This window comes from Zea mays, chromosome 5 (genome assembly GCF_902167145.1).
Source record: "Zea mays cultivar B73 chromosome 5, Zm-B73-REFERENCE-NAM-5.0, whole genome shotgun sequence".
Lineage (NCBI taxonomy): Eukaryota > Viridiplantae > Streptophyta > Magnoliopsida > Poales > Poaceae > Zea > Zea mays.
This window is the reverse complement of record NC_050100.1, coordinates 79,289,271-79,312,690: the sequence shown is the minus strand read 5'-3', so window position 1 is coordinate 79,312,690 and position 23,420 is coordinate 79,289,271. Positions and strand designations below refer to the sequence as shown.

Genomic DNA, 23,420 nt, shown 5'->3' with positions numbered 1-23,420 from the left:
ATTCCAACGTGGGCTAGTCGGCGGTGCCAGAGCCAACCCATGTTAGTCTTAGCAATTAAGCAAGTATCGAGTTCATCTCTATTAAAATCAACTAATATAGCTGATCATCTAATACTCCCTTAAATGCTACTGAATCATCAATTCTTCTAAAGACAGTAACACCTATATCCGTAAAAAGACAATTGTAGCCCATTTTGCATAATTGTGAAACAGAAAGCAAATTGTAATCTAAAGAATCTACAAGAAAAACATTGGAAATAAAATGGTCAGGTGATATAGCAATTTTACCAAGTCCTTTGACCAAACCTTGATTTTCTTCCCCGAATGTGATAGCTCTTTGGGGATCTTCGTTTTTCCCATAGGAGGAGAAGATCCTTTTCTCCCCTGTCATGTGGTTTGTGCATCCGCTATCAATGATCCAACTTGAGCCCCCAAATGCATAAACCTACAAAACAAACTTAGGCCTTGTTCTTAGGTACCCAAATGGTCTTGGGTCCTTTAACATTAGAAACAAGCACCTTGGGTACCCAAACACAAGTCTTGGAGCCCTTGTGTTTGCCCCCAATATATTTGGCAATTACTTTGCCTGATTTGTTAGTTAAAACATAAGAAGCATCAAAAGTCTTAAATGAAATGTTAGGTTCATTTGATGCACTAGAAGATTTCTTTTTAGGCAATTTAACATGAGTGGATTGCCTAGAACTAGATGCATCACTCTTATACATAAAAGCATGATGAGAGCCAGAGTGAGACTTCCTAAATGAATTCTCCTAATTTTGTGCTCGGGATAACCAGCAGGATATAAAATGTAACCCTCGTTATCCAGAACCATGGGAGCTTTGCCCTTAACAAAGTTAGACAATTTCTTAGGGGCATTAAGCTTGATATTGTCTCCCTGTTGGAAGCCAATATCATCCTTAATGCAGGGCATCTCCCATTATAGAGCATGCTTCTAGCAAATTTAAATTTTTCATTTTCTATCTCATGCTCATTAATTTTAGCACTAAGTTGAGCTATATGATCATTTTATTGTTTAATTAAAGCTAGGTGATCATGGATAGCATCAACATTAATGTCTCTACATCTAGTACAAATTGTAACATGATCAACACTGGATGTAGAGGGTTCGCAAACATTTAATTCATCAATCTTAGCATGTAACATGTCATTCTCATTTCTAAGATTGGAAATAGAAACATTGCAAACATTTAAATCTTTAGCGTTAGACATTAATTTGTCATTCTCAATCTTAAGGCTAGAGAGTGATTCATTCAACTTGTCAATCTTAGCAATTAAACTAGCATTATCATTTTTTAGGTTGACAAGAGAATCATCACTAACATTTAATTTCTCAACCTTATCAATCAATTTAGCATTCTCAAATCTAAGGTTGGAAATAGTGTCATGGCAAGTGCTTAGCTCACTAGTTAATTTTTCACATTTTTCTACTTCATGAGCATAAGCATTTTTAACTTTAACATGCTTCTTATTTTATTTAATAAGGAAGTCCTCTTGGCTATCCAAGAGTTCATCCTTCTCATGAATAGCACTAATCAATTCATTTAATTTTTCCTTTTGTTGCATGTTAAGGTTGGCAAAAAGTGTGAGCAAATCATCCTCATCATCACTAGAGCTAGCCTCATCACTAGATGTTGCATATTTAGTGGAAGCTCTAGATTTTACCTTCTTTTTGTCGTCCTTTTCCATGAGGCACTTGTGGGCGATATTGGGGAAGAGGAGTCCCTTGTTGACGGTGATGTTGGCGGCGTCCTCGTCGGAGGAGAAGTCGGTGGAGCTCTCATCCGAGTCCCATTCCCGACACACGTGGGCATCATCGTCCTTCTTCTTGTAGTATCTCTTCTTTTCCTTCTTCTTTCCCTTCTTGTCGTCGCCCCTGTCACTATCACTAGACAATGGACACTTAGCAATAAAATGACCGGGCTTACCACATTTGTAGCAAACTTTCTTGGAGCGGGGCTTGTAATCTTCCCCCTCCTTTGCTTGAGGATTTGGCGGAAGCTCTTGATGATGAGCGTCATCTCCTCGTTGTCAATCTTGGAGGCGTCGATGGGAAGCCTACTTGATGTAGACTCTTCTTTCTTTTCTTCCGTCGCTTTGAATGCGGCAGGTTGCACCTCGGGTGTGGAGGTGGCGCCTCGCTCGATGATTTGTTTGGAGCCTTTGATCATCAATTCAAAGCTCACAAACTTTCCTATAACTTCCTCGGGAGACATTAGCTTGTATCTAGGATCACCACGAATTAATTAAACTTGTGTAGGGTTAAGAAAAACGAGTGATCTTAGAATAACCTTGACCATTTCATGGTCATCCCATTTAGTGCTCCCGAGGTTGCGCACTTGGTTCACCAAGGTCTTGAGCCGGTTGTACATGGCTTGTGGCTCCTCCCCTTGGTTGAGCATGAATCGACCGAGCTCCCCCTCGATCGTTTCCCGCTTGGTGATCTTGGTCACCTCATCTCCTTCGTGCGCGGTCTTGAGAACGTCCCAAATCTCTTTGGCACTCTTCAACCCTTGCACCTTATTATACTCCTCTCGACTTAGAGAGGCGAGGAGTATAGTTGTAGCTTGGGAGTTGAAGTGCCGAATTTGGGCAACTTCGTCCGAATCATATCCTTCATCCCCTACGGATGGTACATGTGCTCCAAACTCAACAACATCCTAAATACTAGTGTGGAGTGAGGTTAGATGATGCCTCATTTTATCACTCCACATACAATAATCTTCACCGTCAAAAACTGGTGGTTTGCCTAATGGGACGGAAAGTAATGGAGTACGTTTAGAAATGCGAGGGTAGCGTAGGGGGATCTTACTAAACTTCTTGCGCTCATGGCTCTTAGAAGTAACGGACGACGTGTCGGAGCCGAAGGTAGATGGCGACGAAGAGTCGGTCTCGTAGTAGACCACTTTTTCATCTTCTTTTTCTTCTCGCCGCTCCGTTGCGACTTGTTGTGTGAAGGGGATCCCTTCACCTTGTTACCGGACTCCCCCGATGGAGCTTTCCCGTGGCTTGTGGCAGGCTTTTCGCCGGTCACCATCTCCTTCTTGGCGTGATCTCCCGACATCACTTCGAGTGGTTAGGCTCTAATGAAGTACAGGGCTTTGATACCAATGAAAGTTTCCTAGAGGGGGGTAAATAGGCAAATCTGAAATTTATAAACTTTAAGCACAACTACAAGTCGGGGTTAGAGTTAGAAATATAATCGAGTCCGAAAGAGAGGGCGAAAAACAAATCACAAGCAAATGAAAGCAGATGACACAGTGATTTGTTTTACCGAGGTTCGGTTCTTGCAAACCTACTCTCCGTTGAGGTGGTCACAAAGACCGGGTCTCTTTCAACCCTTTCTCTCTCTCAAACGGTCACTTAGACCGAGTGAGCTTTTCTCCTCAAACAATTAGGACACTTAGTCCCCACAAGAACCACCACACAATTGGTGTCTCTTGCCTTGATTACAAATGACTTAGGAACAATAAATGGGAAGAAGAAAAGCGATCCAAGCGCAAGAGCTCAAAGAACACGGACAAAATTCTCTCTTCTAGTCACTAATTGCTTTGAGTGGAATTGGGACTTGGAGAGGCTTTGGTTCAATCTAATTGTGTCTTGTATTGAATGCACTAGCTCTTGTATTGAATGTGTTGGCTGAAAACTTGGATTCCTTGAAGTGTGGTGGTTGGGGGTATTTATAGCCCCAACCACCAAAGTGGCCGTTGGGAGGGGCTGCTGTCGATGGGCGCACCGGACAGTCCGGTGCGCCACCAGACACTGTCTAGTGCGCCAACCACGTCACCCAACCGTTAGGGTTCGACCGTTGGAGCTCTGATAGGTGGGGCCACCGGACAGTCCGGTGGTGCACCAGACAGTCACTGTTCACTGTCCGGTGCGCCTGCTCTGACCCTGCGTGCGCTGTCCGCACACTGTAGCTTCACTGTTCACTTTTGCAGACGACCATTGGCGCTGTAGCCGTTACTCCGCATGGCACACCGGACAGTCCGGTGCTACACCGGACAGTCCGGTGAATTATAGCGGAGTGGCATTCCAAAAACCCGAAGCTGAGCAGATCAGACTTGATCTCCCTGGTGCACCGGATAGTCCGGTGCGCCAGACCAGGGTAGCCTTCGGTTGATTTTGCTCCTTTCTATTTGAACCCTTTCTTGGACTTTATATTGGTTTGTGTTGAACCTTTGGCACATGTAGAACTTATAATCTAGAGCAAACTAGTTAGTCCAATTATTTGTGTTGGGCAATTCAACCACCAAAATCATTTAGGAAAAGGTTTGACCCTATTTCCCTTTCAAGAGATCAACTTGATGGAGCATGGTGACAATGTGCCATACTTCTCAAGTGGGAGGACATTTAGATTTCCTTCTCACGACATTGGGTTGTGACAATTGAGACCCTTCAAGCCCATTGACTTCCTCTACAAGCACGTTCAAGCAAGAACACATGTCATTAGCACTTTCGCGAGAACACATCTCAAAAGAATTTAACTTTTTCATCATAAGGTGACATCGTTCTTCATTCTCATCTTTTGTTATCTCATGGAGCGCACAAATGTCTAACTGTAGTGCTTATTCTCATTCTTTGCTGCGTCATTAAGCTCACAAATATCTAACTGTAGTGCACGGGTGTTCTTGTGGTTCCACACACGGTCAAAAGCATCCTTACAAAAACCTTTTAAAAGGGTGTTTTTGGCCTTAACATTTCACTTTTTATAGTGTATCTCATCACTAACTAGATTGATGGGATACTTGGGTTTTGAAAGGCCTCGTGTAGTAGCTCTAAATACCCTAATACCAATGGCCCATTCATTCAAGTGGTACCGTGTAGATCGGTACGGGGCAAGAAATCCTGGACCATTTGTATATCCAGCATCCACTAGATAGTATTTACCACTAGGAACAACAAATGAGTCCTCCTGTGACATGGCATCACGTAGTATGTGTGAATCTGAAGCCGACCCTTCCCATCCAGCCAAGACATACAGAAACTTCATTTGTCGATCACAAATCCCTAATACATTAGTGGTGATTCGTTGCTTCCTATTTCTGTACCTACCTTGGTCAGTCAATGGAACATTCACATCGATATGTGTGCCAGCTAGTGCACCTAGGCAGTCCTCAAACCATTTCCACTTTGGATCCTCAGGTAGAGTGGTTTCTAGATTAGGAAGGTTGATGAACTCATGACTTAAAGATAGAATCCCTCTAAGCACTTCGTTGAAGTGTCGACTGATTGGTTCAAGGGACCACCCATAAGTGCTACGGATCAGCCTCATTTTGGTGTTATAACCTACTATAAGCAGAAAAATTGCAAGCTTTTCTCCTACCGACACATTTAGGGTATCCTGTAGGCCACTCTTTTCCCGTAAGATAGCACTCAAGTCACTAAAAGATCTCTTAGTTAGGCGCAAACTGTCATAGCAATAGACATTTGAACCCTGGTACATATTACGTAGCATTTGTTTTCTGCACTCGACATTTCTCTCTTGAACTTCGTTAACATCTACGATGTGTCTAGGTCTCCTCCGTTTATACCGATTTGCAATTATAGCCATAATAGACACAACTAATACAACAACTCTCTTTCGCTTCTTTCTCTTCCTTTTAATTTCCTCCTCGTTAGTATATTGATTTGATATCTAGAATATGTAATTTATATGCAATTAGACATGCTAGTTGAAAGCAAAATGCTCTACTCAAGAATAAAAACACTACTAGTAGTGGCACAAGGTGAAATAGGAGAAGTACCGATGTAGCCATGGAGATTGAAGGATTTGTTGGAGGTAGCTAGATGAAACTTGAGGCGACAGATCCCAAAACAAACTTGTGATGAAACTGCAAAAACAAAAACAAAATAATATTCTTCTATAAGTGAGAACAAGGATTTTGGAATCCTGTAATCTATAATGACTACGAGCTACTTCACAATGCTTTCACTTTGTAATAACAAACTTGTGATGTGAGTACCACTACAGTTGCTACTTCACAATATTTTTTTAACAACAGGTGCTAATGTAGTCTAGTCTAGTGCGAATCAAAACTGCATTGTGTCTATCAAAACTGTATTTAGAAATGAAGATCGGATGAAAAAATAGTGTTGTGAACAAAATTCTCCTAGCCGTGGAAGGTTAGTCCTAACGAATCAGCCGCCAAACGAGCACATCACAGCAGCAAGAGGGAGAAGCTCCAGGTCAGCAGCAGGAGACTCGTCAACGCTACCCAAAGTCCCAAACGCAGCGTCGCAACCCAACCCAACCCACCAGACAGAAGCGCATCGGCAGGCACGCAGGCTCACAGCTGTTGCAATGCTCGACGAGCACCGAGCACGAGCAAGGACGGACCGCGAGCCGGCGGTGCGCGCGAGGGAAGAACCAAAGGATAGGACAGGACAACTCGCCTGACAAGGGCCCCGGAGGCGTCGCCTGAGCTGCTTCAATTAAGGAGATGAGCAGAGGAAGAGGGTGAGGAAGATACGAGATGGATGAGGGCGATGTAGATGACTCACCTGAGCTGCTTTTTCTGACGAGGGCGAGGTAGACGAGGGCGAGGAAGATGGGGAGACGGGAGATGGATGAGGGCGGCGGTCCTTGGTGGAGATGGTGTGGGCGACGTAGCAAACCCTAGTTGCCTTTCTAGCCTTTTCTGATGGTGGAGGGTCTAAATTGAGAGGAGGCCACATTTGCAGGGATTGAAATTAGGTTGAAATGGTCAATTCAATTCCACAGACAGTCAAACAGACCAATTCTTAGAAAGTGATTCAATTCAGATCAATTCTTGGGAGCCAAACAGCCCGTAAGAAAATTCTTCTCCCTCATACAAAAGGGGGGTCCATCCCCACTAGATATCTTTCTCTAGGCGGTGAAGCATAAATAAGTTAGTACGAGACTCCAATACTAATTGAAAGGATAGATGTCCAAGAGAGATAAATTAGGATAGTTTATCACAACAATTATATCCTACCAAATAGCATGAGAGTTAGACCGCGCATGTTTTGACCAATATTCTATGGATCCTCTTATCCTCCCCTAATACAAACAGGATCAACACATCCCTTTCAACTGCATCCTCCATCCTCCGGACGACCGAACCAAAATCCATTCGTTTCGTCAAAAAAACCAGAAAAACTGATAGCAGAAGAGTATACATACCACAACTTGTCGCCCTCCTGTGCCACCCGCACTAGAAAGAAAATCTATGGAGCAACAGTGCTACAAGAGAAGACATGGAGGATTTACTTTGCTTTATACTTTAACAAAGATGAGTCCTACAAAATGGGGGGCAGAAATAAAAGAAATACTTGTCCAATAACGCCCATCCCTTTTTACCCTTTTTTAACCTATACCCCTCTCCTGGCCTGGAGACAAGAAGACAATGGAGAGGGGGGGGACAAACAACAGCTACACCAAATCTTCAGCAATGCACGACTGACAACTGTCCAGAGACACCTATTATACACCATCATCAGCAAGCAGCAACAGAGAAGATCAGTTCAGCTAGTACAGGTCAAATCAAAGAATTCACCACACCCAGGAGTTGCAATGCGCCCCAGTCGACGACAGCATCGGTGCGGCACGCAGGGTGTAGCTGGTCAGCACTGGAGGGGGTGCAAGCGACAGTTACAGACAGCCTACGGTGGCGCACCCTGCTGCTTCAGCGAGCCTATATGTTGTTAACCATAGGCGAAGGATGGCCGAGATCTTCGTCGTAAGAAATCCATGTGAAGCGGCTGATCTTTACCTACCAATCCTATAATTTATCAACCATCCCAAGCTTTCTCCTTGGTGTGGGGGTGAGGAGTGCAACCCTGCATGCATACTTCTTCCTATCCTCTTTCCACAAAGTATACCTGTACAGAGGCAACTATTCGTTTGCAGCGACCTCCGCCGCTCTTTGCCTCATCATTTCATTCACAGCAGCCCTCCTCCTGGAATCAGACTGCTGTTGCAACCTTCTAAGATGCTCCTTCAGATCCCTGTGCATAGTTTACCACACAGGTAAATCAGGTCTATCGCAGACGGCAATGCTATACAAGTGAACACAGAAACCATATGTATGTGCACAAAAGAGGAGGGACGACAACAAACCTGCACCGCGGCACATTGCAGTCTGAATCCTTGCAAGCTCGGGCATGGAGTTGAAGCATGTACCACATTTTCTTGCAAAGGACACACCCTCCTGAAGCACGCGTTTTGCACTGCATCCCATGACGGAATAGCCCCTTGACTTTTCGGCAGTTGGGATACTGGCAACTACCAGAGCGGCATGTCGACGCATGTACCAGAAGATCAAGCATCTTTCTTAGCTGCAGCGTCATGGAAAAAATAGATTTAGGTATTGCGATTCTAAAAAATGGAATTGCGACACATAACCAAACTTAAATCACATCTTTTCAGCAATGGTGGAACAAGGGCATGGTAACAACAACTAAAAGAAGGCCTACCTGCTGGACACGCATTTGCCGAGCTTCTGCGTTTTGAGCATCACGGTCAGCAGCTGATGGATGGTTCGTTAACTTGTGAGGATGAGTAACCACTCCTTTTTGGAAACAAGAGTTGCACACATCAAAATCTGGACAAATCTCGCACCGCCAGCCTTGACCAGTTTCAATATCATGACTGCAGACATTGCACGTAGTGACAAATGCTGGTGCAGTTGGATTGTGTAGGTGGTACAACACCATCATTGATGAATGCTTTGCGCGTCGAAGTGTGTCATACTGATAATGATTTCCTTGGCAAAGACTAAGGAATGCCTGTCTGGTGTCAAAGAACTCACTTTCCAAGATGTCATCTCTATCTTTGGTATCTTTGGGCACCCCAAGAATATCAACCTAAAACAGAGAGAATCGAGTCATATCTTGAGAGTCTATTTGCTCTAGTTCTATACTGAGAATGAAAAGGGTATAGTACCGGATGGAGCATATGTGTGTCTCTATTATTACTCGGGTGCCTCTCCCTGTCGTCAAGTTGCTGTTCTGCATCATAACACCTGGACCAACAAAATACTCAATTTCACCAAAAGATATCAAACAAGAATTATATAGTTTATCCATCTTGAAAAACTGTATACAAGACAAGATTATAGTGAAATAATAAAACTAAATGGTGAGGACAAGAGGAATACAGTTAGGGTTGGACGAAAAGCTACCAGCTTGACTCAGTGGCTCGGTTAAACTCAGCTCGTTTATATTTTTTAATGAGCTCAGCTAGCAATTCAGCTCGTGTAGTTAACGCGAGCTGGCTCATGAGCCTAGCTAACCAAAGTTATTGACCTTGAACTTAAATCAATTCTTACAACTTCATGTCTTGCACTCTGCAATTGATTGATAGTTGGACCTGGACCTTGGAGGTATGCACTTACTATGGTCTATGATGCTATCACTTTGTTTTAAAAGGATATATGGATAATCATTAATGGATGCATCATGTATGGTATGGAGCATGAACCATGATTGTATGGTGTGGTGCTTTAGTGCATTGTTGTATTTATGTATGCCGGTATGTTTTAGTCTATTTGTTTGATTTAAGGCTTATGGATAAGTTGTTTTTGCATTGTTATTATTCCTAAGTTGGTAAACGTACATTTTACATGTTCTGTGATTTTTATTGCCTGGCTCGTGAGCTAAATGAACCGAGCCAAGTTGGCTCGTTATCCAGCCCTAAATACAGTTGCGGCCCAATTTTTGGAAGACTTTAACTTTGGGTGTCTTGTCATTCACTCTATTTGCTAAGACTTCGTGTCTACAAAAAGTAACAAAATAATGAACACTAAAAACTCTATAAAATATATAATTTTAAAAAACACATGGTTCAATGTCAAGCTGTTTGTGAAAGGTCAGTCATTCCGACATTGTGAAGAATAGTTGATATCTGAAACAAAGTTTGTACACTTTGAATTTCAAACAAATAATACGCGTTTGTGGAACAAAAAACTCTGCAGCTGAAATAAAATGTTTGTACACCTGGGAAAATATATAAACTCGTGAAACTAAAAAAAATTACAGATGCACAACAAATTATACACCTGAAACAAGAACATTTTGCTAGCAGAACAAGTAATATATTGGATTGAAGTTTGTACATGTGAACAAGAAACTTTTTACACCTCAAACAAAAAATTGTATAACCGAAGCAGAAATTGTTCTAAGCACCAAGAAATTGATCTGAGCAAAGGGGGAAAAACTGTTTTGATAAAAAAAAGTAATTGTTCTAAACACTAGGGACAATGCTCCAAGCAAAGAAAAATGTTCTCAGAAAGAAAAAATTTATAACAAAAAAAAGAAATTGTTCTAATCACCATAACTGATCAAGGAAAAACGTTTTGATGAAATAAAGATTATTTGAGCAACAATAGTAAATTTACAAGCAAATAAAAAAATATGAGCAGGACAGAAGTGTCCAGATGAAAACAAAATGTTCCACAGAATCATGGTTAAATTATTGGAACCAACTCACATATGTAGTGATCATATGTGTCAAAAGAAGATAACTATAAACTGGTTGGAAATCATATAGCAGGATGGATAAATCATAAATCATGCAGTGCAGCATGGTCCAATTTTGTCAAAGAAATCAACATACTTGTCGCAGATGTAAAAGCTTCTGCATTGATGACAAACCCAACGTCTTCCAGACACCATAAGGGTACAACAGTGACTACACGAATACTGTAAATGGACCATAATGAAATCTTCCTTCATAGGATATATGGTTTCACCAAGCTGCATACACAAAATAGAGCACGGTAAATGTGTCGCCCAATATACAAAATTCAAGTAAAAAAGAGACAGGGTGGGAGAGAGAAGCAGGAGTATACTTTTTTTGAGTATTTATTTATGAGAGCAGGAAGTACACAGAAATCAAAGAAGCTTACCTTTTGCATCAACATAGCATCCTTGGAAGCATTCCCGCTGAGATCGGTGTGGCCAGCAGCTTTAAGAGCTCTTTTTGTAATAATCTTCTTTGTTTTACTCTTTTTCTGGAGTTTGCGGTCGTCTTCTTCTTGTCGGAGTTGATTGATCATATCTTCTGCAGCTCCTGGCCAATAATCTCCATCGAAATATGGCAAGCGAGAAGCAGTCACCTTAGCCTTGCATTCCCCCATAGTAAGGAAGAAATGGTCATATAGATTTGTGAGCTCAACAACAATTTCCTCCTTAGAAGCTTTCCGAAGCATAGATAGATACCTGGGTGTAAAAGACATTAGAACTGGTGGAGGATCTAAAAGCAACAAGATCAATTGTGTCTCTAAGGCTTACCACTCACGCAGTTTATCAGATTTCGGAGTCTTTTGAATCTCAGGATGGCAATATAAGATGTAATCTTCACCCTTCAAAGGTGGACAAGCCCATATGTAACAACTTGTGAATCCCCGCAGTTTACAGTATTCAAGATATCCTATCTGTACACAATGAGAACAGATTAGACCAAGAACAAATCCTAGCTAAAAAAAACAGTTTCCAGTCATATGGTCCCCCCAAACAGTTTTGGCCAAACCTGGTAAGGCAATAAATTTGTATTAGTCACAAAAAGTCAGCATGGATGGCAAATTACCAGAATTTCATGATACACAAATGTACGCAAGGCTTCTCCAGATACTGTTTTAATCTCAGGTCTGAAGTACTTAACAGAATCCAAGTATGACAAATAAACACGACGCTGGTTCGGGAAAGAGCATTCAGCACCAAATTCTTGAACATACATTCCAAATAGACATACTTCCACACCTTCTATTTTCTGGAACAAGAGAACAGCCTGTCCAACATTTCATAAATATACGGTTGCAGAAATTAGTACGTGTGAGTTGTGACTACAATTCATGCTTCAAATGACAAGAATGAATTCTTACCTTGGACTTGTAAGGGAACTCTGTAGGGTAGTTGTCTTCTTGAAAAATTTCTAAAAAACGTGGTTTAACCTCCAGCTTCTTATCCACTGATGAAACAACTCTGACAACAAGTCCTTCCGCTCCAGGAATCTAACAAATAAAGCATAATTAGAAGTAAACTTGATGGAGTGAAAGGACATCATACCAGGAGTCAAACTTGATGGCAAAAAGAATAAGTGCGCCATAATGCTTCATGCATGGAAAAAAAATACCTGACAGTATGTATACAAGGAAAACTAGCACAGAAGTAAATAAATAACTGTATACCAAGGTAACTTTGCCTGCTATCTACTGTGTCATCCTATTTGGCCCAAATAAGAAACCCAACCACTTCACAAAAGCATGCTCTGCATCAATACAGAGGAAAACCAGTTATGTACAATAGTTCTTGTCCACTTCACCTATGGTGATGCTGGAACCCACCAGCCTATTTGTTATCTGCAGTTCACTTATATTCTCTTATTGATAGGTAGCAATCCCACCTCCCAACCAAAGGTTATTACTATCTTTGTAAATAAATGAGAAAGAATGTACCGACAAAATATAAAACTAATGTTTTCTTGATTCATAAAACTTGTATCTTAATGATCAAAGTCCACTGTGCTTGAGTCTCCCAACTACACTAAAGAAACTGCCTTTTGCCCTTGCCATATTATGTTTTGTCAAAAACTAAAAAACTCAGGTAAATAAACAAAGCTCATTGTGCTTGAGTATCCAAACTGCAACAAAGGAACTGCTTGTTGATTTAGTGTCCATCTTGTAATGCTTCACATTACAAATCAGGACAACTCACAGAATAAACACCAACATCTCGCGAGTTATACTGGTAAGAGCAATGTGCTCAGGGGGGTTCTCCCCTTGTCGGTCCGCGTTCGAATCCCAGCACATCCTCTTAAGGCAAATCTGAGTTTTTTTGGCAGAATTATCATAAATATGTGGGTCATGCGTTCAGATTGATTATTTGGCAACGTTTCCTCAAAGATCTAGTCTCACTAACCTCATCAATATTTTTGCCAGCAGCAGCTGCACGGTCCTGTTTCTCCTGCTTAAGTCGTTTAAATAGCCGATCTTCTATATGATCACTAAGAACAGTTCTCGGCAAATCTTTTGCCCCAAGAACAGCACTCTGTGGTAAAGGTTTGCGTAGCCCACATTTGACCTCCTCAACATAGCAATTGGGGCAAGTATATTCAGCTTGTCCTCCATCGTTCCTTCTTCCATTAAATAAAGCACAAATTTGATGTTGCCAACATTCACATTTGTCACATTGAACCCACTGCAGAATGTGTGGTTTGAAAATGTTTAGCACAAAAGAAAAATATCAGAAACTCTTGAGCTTTTATGAAACCACATATCAATGGAACTGCAGTACTTACCCATTCTTCCGTTTCCTCATCATTTCTTTTTTTCTCTAACCTTGCCTTCGGAAATGTTTGACCTTCAACCTCAATAGTCTCACCACGAGACTCATTGTAACAAGGGATACAGAAATAATGACGTGTATCACCAGTACCCACAGTGTAGTATGGCGCGTTTCGCTTTATCCGAGCTCCACAAGGAGAACAATATATTGGTGGAGGTTCAAAAGTAAGTTTCTCTACTCTACAGAGCTGGCAAGAGTTCTCGTTCTCAGAATGACCAATAGCTTGATTCTTTTCAGCTTTAGCCTTGCTCTGTCAAATGGAACATGTAAAAGTTAGCTCCTCTCAAAAAATACAATGTATGATAAAGGCACAAGTTCCACCAGAAGCATTAGAAGATAGAAGTATGAACTATGAACAGTGGTTTTAGCTAAGAAAAAATTGTTGTATTTGCAAAACTGTACAGGAAAAAGACCATACCTAATTTCTGACAAAGAGACGGTAAAATACTTTATTTGTTAAGACATAGTAACACAAACTACAATGTTTATTTACAAGCTAAGAATAAATTCCTGCAAGTCCCATCCATCTCAGAAAACAAGGAGTCGACTAAAATCTCATTTAGTCCCTGGATGGAAAGAGCTTTATCTAAAGTTACTAAATACAGCTTGCCAGCTTGGCAAAAAACTATATTGTAACCCCATTCTTTACTTATATTATATTATAGTCTAGTTAATAAAGTACCATAGCCACAAGGGGGAGACGGATTCGCTACGCATTGGTTAAAGCCTTTCATAACCAATGATCATGTTGAGTTTGATCTCTAGCCTACCAAATTGCTAACAGTCAACCATGAACCACATCTTTTTAGGTGGTGTTTGGCTCGCCGAAATGTAACGTAAATGGATTACATGGGGTAATGGATACCGATACTTTTGTTTGGTTGAGCTCTTTCTAGTAATACTAGGTACTACTATCCAATCCAATTATAACTAGTAACCATTACCGCCGGTAAGAGATCCCATTACCATTCACTTAACAACATCTGAACCAAACAGCACCTTAATGGCAATGCGCAGTTATCTACAGCCCTATAGCCTATAGTTTATCATTGGTCCAGCAATTTTTTTAAAAGAAATGAAATGCAAGTGAGGCCTTTCAGTTAAGAAAATCATACCTGACCAACCCACAGCCTTAGACTGTCAATATGTTCCATTATTTGTTCTGGAGTGAATAATTCCGTCATTGAAACACCTTTTATTTTTGGTTTTCCTGATTTAGACACAGTCGCATCAGTTGGATCATTTGTTTCATTCTTAACCTCAAGGGCGGTTTCACTTGTCTCTTTGTCAACCAACAAGTTTTCTTGCTTGATATGAGAATTAATCTCACTGGGAACACCAGGAATCACATTATGCCTTGATGCAGTCACATTTCCATCAATACCATAACTAATTTTTATGGGCTTTTGAGGAGCTCGCATGTCAGCCTTTGCATCTACCTCTCGTTTCAGATATGATGTCCTGTTATTGTGGTCAAGCTGCTCAGGCTGTGTTTCCTGCAATGCAAAGCCTGAGTTTACATGATAATTGGAGACTACAGAGATATCATTCTCTAGGCCACTGGGTGATGGAGGATGCGTCTTCAAGCGTTTTGGAACGAATGGTTGATCATCAAATGCTTCAACTGACATTGGGTCAACATCCATTCTATCACCTTCTATCCCGTTCATGATTCTCTGAGGCACATTTTGTTGAGCAAGTTTTCTAGACTCGAGAGCTTTTTGCTTAGATGCCTGTTCAGTTGATTGGCGCAAAAACTTCCTTACAACGCTGCACACAGGACATTGTTCATCGACACAAGTTTTATAATGGTGAGACATCATTTTTGACTTACTGCAGCTCCTGTATGAACAATCTTTACTTTGGCAGTTCTGAAAATGCTTCAAAAGCTCCTGCACCTGAACACAACCATGGAACTTACAACTTCCAACAGGGTATGTGCATGTTTTTGCATGAAACAGTAGCAGCAACCACTTTATCTGACGGAGGTAATGTATATTTCCATTGACCTGTTCAAACCCTCCAGCTGCAGGCTTCGGCAATGCAGGATCAATAGAAGCTGCAGTGCAATTAGAAAGACGCCAATCTGATGAAAATGGTTGCTGTGCTCCATCTTGCGACATTGCTCTTTGACAAAAATCTTCTTGTATTTGCTTTTCGAGTGTTGAATTAGTAGTAACAGGAGCCTTTTCCATTGTTTGTGGCTGCCATTGAGGACGCAGCATTTGCTCTGCCTGCGATCCTTTCAGCACATAGCTTACAGCATTAGAACCGTCATCAAGCTGCTGGTTAGAGGGCAACAATTGCTGAGAACCATGTGAGACAGAAGGATGAAAATTTTGAGAGCTAGATAGATGACCAAGCATCTGCCCTCCTTTAACATTGTCAAGAGCATTTCTTTGCTGGTATTGACCCTGGAAGCTTGGAAGATCAGCAGGATCACTAGTTTGTGAAGATACCAGTTCAGTGTGTAGCAGTGACCCCTGTTCTGCCAGTTGCATTGAATGGGTGGAAGCCATTTGAGACTGTTTAAAGGAATTGTTCCTTAGCATAGCCTGCTGATGCTGTGAATTTGGCTGCTGTTGATTTATATGATACTGATTTTGAACAAACTGGGAATTAGGTTGCACCTGATGTTGCGGCATTGGGTGTTGGCGTAGTAGTTGATCATGAGTCAACTGTGGTGACTGAAAATTCACCTTTTCTGTTTGATCCAAAACCTCATTTTTTATCTGGGGCTGTTGCTGAATGGACTGAATGTTTAACTGATTGGAAACCAACATCTGATTCATTCTTGATCTAGACTGCAAATTTGCAACATTCATGCTCTGACTATTTGCTGTGGTTAAAGGGGTAGAGCCAGTAGCATAGAAGCTGCCAGAACCAGTCATTTCAACTGATGCTGCACACAAAAAGAAATTCAATTTATTTCATTGCAATGCCACATTTTTTCTCCAAATCTATGAAGAAAACTAAATGCATGAGAAATCAGTCAATTAGAAACAGTAACATGCCAACTTTAACAAAATGAGCTGTACCACCTCCCCAAGCAAAGATTATATAGGTGTATGCTTAAGAAAACTTTAGACCCCTCAATTATGTACTACGGAAAGAAGGGTGTCATGCTACCACTATTTAGGATCATTATTCATTAATAGCATTTCATCTACAATTGTTGAACTATCAACAGCAAAACTAAACAAGCCTACAAGACTCCATCTGAAGATATCCAAAGTGGTGCTAAGATACTAGATTGGTAAAAAGCATCATCACCACCTTCCTCCCTCAGGACAGGCAATGCATTACTTATAAGGCTGGCAATTCCAGCAGCAAGGAACTATAAGAAGCTGAAGGTTTTATTTTTCTATGTTTGCTACTTATCAAATGATAATCGAACTAGTTAGTTTGGGTGACAATTGATTATATTTATATACATATGAAAATTCCTTTCTACTCCCGGCAATAGCTACTCCCACATGTATATTTCAAAATTTAGGATGTATATGGCCCGATGAAGTGTACGTATACAAAGTATGTGATCATACTAAACAATTCAGGGTAGTATATATGTTAAGTATGATACAAAGAGTATATGGTTGTACATAGCATTATAATAATATACTAAAACATAGTCTCCTTTAAATTTTTCCATATAGTAATATTTAGAGCACCGTAAAACGAGTATATGAACATATTCGAACCAGTAAATGAGTATGCACCCATACACAATGTGGTTTATTAAAGATGGGAGTAACTACACCTGGGAGTAGGAAAAATGCACCATATATATCAAACTTCAACTATAGAACCATTGATACTTTCTAATTGGTGTCCTTTGCAAATATAACCTCATGTTATGGCTTATAAGACAGAACATAAGATGGTGTGAAAGAGAGGACACTAAACCAAAAGGCAGCAAGCTTACTTGGTATTCTCTGCTGAGGATGCTGATTGAATTGCTGCTGCATCGGTTTGGACGAATTGCCGTAAGGGGATATGTTCATATATGTTTGTGGTGCCGTGGTCCTGTTTGTTAGCTGCATATTTGACCCATGCACTCCTATTCCACCATTCATGTGTCCATCTGATAAACCGTATGCAGATGAGCTGTCCAGCATGCTTGAATGTATTCCAGAATTATTGTGGCCCCCAATATGCTGAATTTGGTTGCTAGGAAATTGGTTCTGGTGCTGCATATGTGATGCCACAGCTGGCTCACCATTGAAATATCCAGTTCCATTTGAATAGTCAGGATTTGAAGGTACATTCTGTTGATTACTAAATCCTGGAGTTGGAATCATATGAGGTAGTTGTCGCTGGACACCAACTGAACCCATTGTAGATTGTATGTTATTTGTGGTAGAATTTTGTGGAATGCTGGCATTTAAATGTTGGAAGCCATTAGACATTGGACCTGTGTGGAGGAATTAAGAGTGAGCAGGGGCATATAAAGAGACTGCCCAAACAAAGCTAAAAATGTATGGTGGACCAGTTAGGCAGTGCATAAATTTCAGCTTATTGACTTTGTAAAAAGATCAAATTAATTTCAAACAACACAGACACCAAAAGGCATGCTTCCTCTTTACATATGTAACCAACATAAATTTTAGTGTAAGTGAGATCCTCAAAGAGGTAAGTCCTTTTTCAGCACACAGGCACTAGATCATGGCTAGAGAGATCTTCAGCTAATAGAAAACAGGCCAAAGGACTAGTAAAAATATATGCACCTTGCATCGAGGCACCCATGTTAGCATTCTGAGGAACCATGCCTGCACCAGACGATGAAAGGCCATTGTTTTCTGTGACATAAGGAATCCTAGAACTTGCATTGGTGCCTTGCGTCATACCAGGGGTAGGAATCATAGTACCATAGCTAGAGGATGATGCTATTTGCCTTGCCATTTGTGGGTTTTGTTGATTGTGTTGGTTCTGAGCGCTCAAGGTCTTAATAGCAAACTGCAATTGCGGCTCAACTGGTCCCTTCATCATATTGTAGTAGTCAGTCTGCTCAAACAATACAGGAACCAAAAATAAAATGGTGATGAAGCAGCAAGATTTTATTTTTGCTCCCCAAAAATATACTTGATCTCTAGTACACCAACAAAGCCTTGCAAACGATGAAGGGAATGCGATAGCGATACCTTGTTTGGGAATTTTCTGTACAAGATCTCCTCAAGTCGCTTTGCCAGTTCTGGCAACCGCTTCCGCCACTCAGCCGATGACTGTTTCCTTCCTATATAGTTAAATCTGCAAGAATAGTACTAAAGGCTGTCATATACCTTCTATCGGGTCGAAGAAAAAATCCGTCACTAACCTAAATTTTGCTCGCTTATAGGAAGGAAAATCAGTAAGTCTCGGAAGGTTTAAGTAAAGCTAACAACATAAGTAATGCATCCATTGTCGCATTCGTAATTATGACAAGGAGATAAATTTATGTAAGCATGAAGTTCGATAAGGTAATATTTTTGTCGGGCATGTAGATAATTTGGATCTTCCAGTTGGTATCAGGACATATGCGGCCATTCCGCTAGCTGAGGCTTACTAACTCAGTGCAATAAATACATGACTACGAATGGACTACTTAGTTCAAGTCAGCAGTAGTAAAAAGCATACATCTTTTCGCGCATTGTGGTCCGAAACATGACAAACTGCTGGTCCGTTCCCGAGAACGCCGCCATCTCCTGCATTGGCTGGTGCTGCGGTAGCCCATCGGCAGTGCCAACGCCAATGCCGACACCGGTGGCAGGGACCTGATTCATCTGCGCTGTCTGCCCAGACATCTGCCCGGACAGGTGGGCAGCCTGCCCCACATTCATCTTGGCGGCAGGCGGAGGCTCAGGTCATCCCACACGCAGCAGCTGGAAGCAGGGCACACATGTGAGCTAAGAGAGTGAAGCCACACGTGGAAGCAGGAAGAGAAGCAAACAGACATGAAAGGAGCAAGCTTTGTGGCAGCACGCACCGCGGTAGCAGGAAATTGTCTACCCTGCACGGAATCCGAGGCGCGGGGCTTCCCGATTGAGCAGGAGCACCAGTGTGGCAGCGGCCGCATGTACCAGGAAGGCTAGCGAGTGGAAGCGGTGCCCACGGCCGCCCGCGCGGGGGCAGCTCGCGGCGATCGGCGCGGGGGAGCCTGACCCGCGCTGTTTGCAGACTCCCTTGGGCCGGCCCGACCGAAACCCTAGAATCCCGGCGGGGCCGCGAGAGACAGGGGGCGGCCTCGGCGACGGGGTACCTGAGATTCCGTACGGCAGCCGAACGGAGGCGGGAGCGGGTCGAGGATGCGGAGCCGGCGGCGTTGATTTCGGCGGGGGGCAGGGGGGATTTGGGAATGGGGGATTTGTCGGGGCGGGGCTGCTGCGAGCGACGCGGGGAGGGGGGGAGGGGGAGGGGGAGGGGAACGGGAAGGAGGAGGAGACGTCGACCAATCGCGGATCTGCGCGGGTTCGGTCGCTGCGGGTGGGCCCGGGGAGTGGCGGCTCTAGGCTCTGGTGCAGCGCGGCCGCGGGGGGTAAATGATTGGGTGCAAAAATGGCAAGCGCAGCAGACGAACAGCAGTCCGGACTCCGGACTCGCTGCTGGGTTTCGTTTCATTACATTACATTACACACGTGCGCGGTCGTCGCTCGTCGCGTTCAGGGTGTCTCAGCTGAGGAGATGCAGCAGATACGTCAGCCGAATCGCTTTATACCACTGCAGCGAAAATGCAGGCGATGGTCCTGGGTGGACAAATACCATCTTTTTGTAGGAAAGAGATCGTCACTGCTGCTACTTCGGTTGTGGTTAGCCATAACCAGCTCTGGGCACACCACCATGTGTAATGTAAGATACTGTTTCAAGCCGTGTTTGTGTAGGATAGCTTATTTTCGCTTTATTAATCGTTGATGTTTGAGTTACAAAGTTTTGTGTGCCTTTAGTCTCAGTAAATTTCAGCTAAGAAGCTGTTTGGTTGGACGTTTTTGTCCCGTGATCCATTTATAGTGTCACATGTTATCGTTGTTGCATGTTTGGTTCGACCGGCCCATGTTGAATTATAGGGTTTAGGCATTTATGGTTTAGGGTTCAGGCCACGTGATCTCATTATCGCTCCCATCTAGCATGACACATCATGTAGCGCTCCTCTCACGCGACTTCGCGAGTTGCTTTCCTCGCGGGCATCGAGGTCTTGGACGCCAAGCTGCAAGGTCTAATCAATGATGCTACCCAACCACCCATGTTCCACTTCGTCGGTGTGGACTACTCTATCCTCCTCCATCACCCAATACTTCTCTAATCTTACTCTAGTCAAACCCTAATGTGCACCTTTGTTCTTGATTTGGTTATTAGCGAAGGCCAATGGGCAAGGCTGAGGAGGATTAATAGATCGGCTATTCTACCAGGGGAGAGAAGACGAAGGGGTCCATCGACCATGGTAGCTTCGCTGACCACTAGGGGTGTCGGTCATGGAGCAACCTCTTGCTACCTCAATGGTATCATAAGATCTGTCGCGACACTTATCGTGGGTAAGGCACCCTCATCCTCGCTCATCTCTTTCTCCATATCCAGCCCATTTTTCCCAAACATTAATCACTATTGTGGTGGCACCACAAGATCTGTGAATAGAATATCTATGCTAGGGGAAGGGAAGAAAGTGAAGGATATAGTAGGTGATCTCTAGGAGGAGATGGGTGCGGTAAGATCTATTGGAGGAAAGGGAAAGCAAGGAGAAAGACCCGAGAAGGAACACAAGCACTGGCCATCGCTTCTTCCCACACCAACTCAGGTTACTTTCAACATCTTCTCTATTGGACAACAAATGGTCACTGGGCTTTTAAGTCTTCAATAATAGTAGGTGTCTACTTATCTATGATTGGTGTTGCTTGTAGATCGATATACGAATTTAATTTTGTATGGTACTTGCTCTTGTTACATGCATTTGTCAATCAGTGTGATCGTGCATATGCCCTTGAGCGCTCTATTTGTGAGTCCGGGTTACTTTCTCATGAGATAAGATGACCATCAAATTAAATCACTACTATGCTTGTTACAACAACCAAGGCTTTCAGGCCCAATCAAGTTGTTGTTGAGTGTTTGGAGATAACTTCTCATTATAGGAAATTATTATTGTATGCTCTCATCTCATATATCAAGGACAACTTTTGTTGGTCCTAAACACATATATTTTTCCTGACTAACTCCGATAGTAGAGCATGCAAACATTTTCCTGGGCCAACTAATGGATACGGTGGCTAGAAAATGTGCTTCGACAACTTTGCAATTCGTTGTTTTCCCTATGTCTCTAGACAAAAGAAGAGTTTTTTTTGCAATTAGTATGTATGGTGGTGCCATCATTGGTGTTTTAGAAATCCATACTACCTTAAAAATAAGGAGGAATTGCTAGCTTAAATTTAGTGTTGCTACCTGCTCCTACTTGCATGTCTTGGTCACAATGCATATTCACTCATTAGTGAATATTGCCCTTCTTTTAAACTATCCTGCTAGCATAGAAGTTTTTTCTTATTAATTCACATATGTGTGGTTCTCGTCATTAAATAAACCCTATGCTATCTTTGTACAACAAATATTTTGTCTTCCTTTAAGTACCCAAACACGAAGGTGAAAAATTGTTCTAAAATATGACGTCTTATTTCATTTTTATATTACATTTGGGTACTACTACTCATCTTGTATAAGCGGAAGTGTTGAAAATTAGGAAGAGTCGCAGAACTTAGAAGCGGACGTCTATACCATCTTATTTGTGAGTAGGGGTGACACCATGTTTAGTTTGCCTGGTGCATTGGCACCAGTGCAAAGTAATATTTTTTCCACTACAAAAACATTTTTGACCATGTATTTCTAAGATCTTGTGTATACTTGGTGTGCACCATGGTAAAAGTGGCGCTGGAATCGCACCTATTCGCGAGAGTGATATTCCTTGTATAAGCAAGCTTCACATGTATAGGAGAAAGTTTGATGTATTATGTGAGATGCTTAGAGATGTGGCTGGTTTGAAGGGCACTAGGAGTATATTTATACTTGAGATTGTAGCAACATTAAGGCTAAACCAATACCCGAGGATTACATAGATTTTAGGTGGAAGCATTTTAAGAATTATTTGGGCCCATTGGATAGAACACATGTGAAGGTTATCGTGCCAACTAGGTTCAAGGGGAGGTATAGGTCTAGAAAGGTATACACTATGACAAATGTATTAGAGGTTTGTGCACCAGATATGCAGTTTATATATTTGCTACCTGGTTGGGAGGGTTCTTCACATGATGGACACTGAAAGTCGCCTAGAGGGGGTGAATAGGCAAAACCTGAAATTTATAAACTTAAACACACAATAAGGTCGGGGGTTAGCGTTAGAATTAAATTCAAGTCCAAAAGAATATCTCTCTTGCTAGGAGTTCCTCAAGGATTGCGGATGACGTATGGGAGCCAACTCAAATTCACACTAGCAAGGAAACGTTAGAGAGGGAAAAACAAATCAAACAATAATCAAGGCGAGTGAACAGGGTGATTTGTTTTACCGAGGTTCGGTTCCAAAGAACATAGTCCCCGTTGAGGAGGTCACAAAGACCGGGTCTATTTCAACCCTTTCCCTCTCTCAAACGGTCACTTAGACCGAGTGAGCCTTTCCTTAATCTCACGGGTCACTTAGACCCCGCAAGGACCACCACACACTTAGGTGTCTCTTGCTTCGATTACAAGTCACTTGAGAAATAGAAGGGAAAAGAAAAAGGCCAATCCAAGCGACAAGAGCAACAAAAGAACACAAAAACACCCTCTCTCAAGTCCCTAATGGAATTGAGTTGATTTGGTGGCTTGGAGAGGATTTGATCTATTGAATCTGTCTTGGAGTGGAGTCTTTTGCTGTTGTATTGAATGTGATGTTCAGAACACTTGGATTGATATGAATGAGGTGGTTGAGGGGTATTATAGCCCTCAACCACTTCCATAGCCGTTGGTGGAGGCTACTGGCGATGGGCGCACCGGACAGTCCGGTGCGCCACCGGACAACCACTGTGCACTATCCAGTGCGCACCACGTCAGCGCAACCGTTAGGGTTCGAAGCTGGTCGACCGTTGGAGGCTTTGTCGTCTTGTTGCACC

General features: G+C 42.3%; 1 protein-coding gene across 2 annotated transcripts; it reads right to left on the bottom strand.

Annotated features, from left to right (window-relative positions):
- Positions 1 to 7,101: 7,101 nt before the first annotated feature.
- LOC100273924 (Histone acetyltransferase HAC1) lies at positions 7,102 to 19,889 on the bottom strand. Of its 2 annotated transcripts, NM_001360492.1 has the most exons (18): positions 19,289 to 19,638; positions 18,940 to 19,184; positions 18,468 to 18,573; positions 18,174 to 18,330; positions 18,054 to 18,095; positions 17,252 to 17,740; positions 14,442 to 16,228; positions 13,280 to 13,576; positions 12,901 to 13,179; positions 11,865 to 11,993; positions 11,570 to 11,770; positions 11,275 to 11,417; positions 10,890 to 11,202; positions 10,598 to 10,737; positions 8,927 to 9,005; positions 8,458 to 8,847; positions 8,102 to 8,319; positions 7,527 to 7,989 (listed from the first exon to the last, which is right to left on the bottom strand). In NM_001360492.1, the coding sequence occupies exons 2-18, from the start codon at positions 19,140 to 19,142 to the stop codon at positions 7,878 to 7,880; spliced, it is 5,085 nt and encodes a 1,694-aa protein (NP_001347421.1). In that variant the 5' UTR covers positions 19,143 to 19,184; positions 19,289 to 19,638; the 3' UTR covers positions 7,527 to 7,877. The 2 variants fall into 2 exon arrangements, with proteins under 2 accessions (XP_008681502.1, NP_001347421.1); XM_008683280.3 differs by having other exon boundaries at positions 7,102 to 7,989; positions 18,054 to 18,330; positions 19,289 to 19,889.
- Between the last annotated feature and the right edge of the window lie 3,531 nt (positions 19,890 to 23,420).

What these genes read in the sequence shown, in the direction of transcription:
- LOC100273924 (XM_008683280.3), bottom strand. Translation starts at nt 19,142, where the DNA reads ATGAATGTGGGGCAGGCTGCCCACCTGTCCGGGCAGATGTCTGGGCAG. An exon ending in CATGGGTGCCTCGATGCAAG is followed by an intron (nt 17,741 to 18,053) that starts GTGCATATATTT and finishes TCCTCCACACAG; the next exon opens with GTCCAATGTCTAATGGCTTC. An exon ending in ATGAGGAAACGGAAGAATGG is followed by an intron (nt 13,180 to 13,279) that starts GTAAGTACTGCA and finishes CACATTCTGCAG; the next exon opens with TGGGTTCAATGTGACAAATG.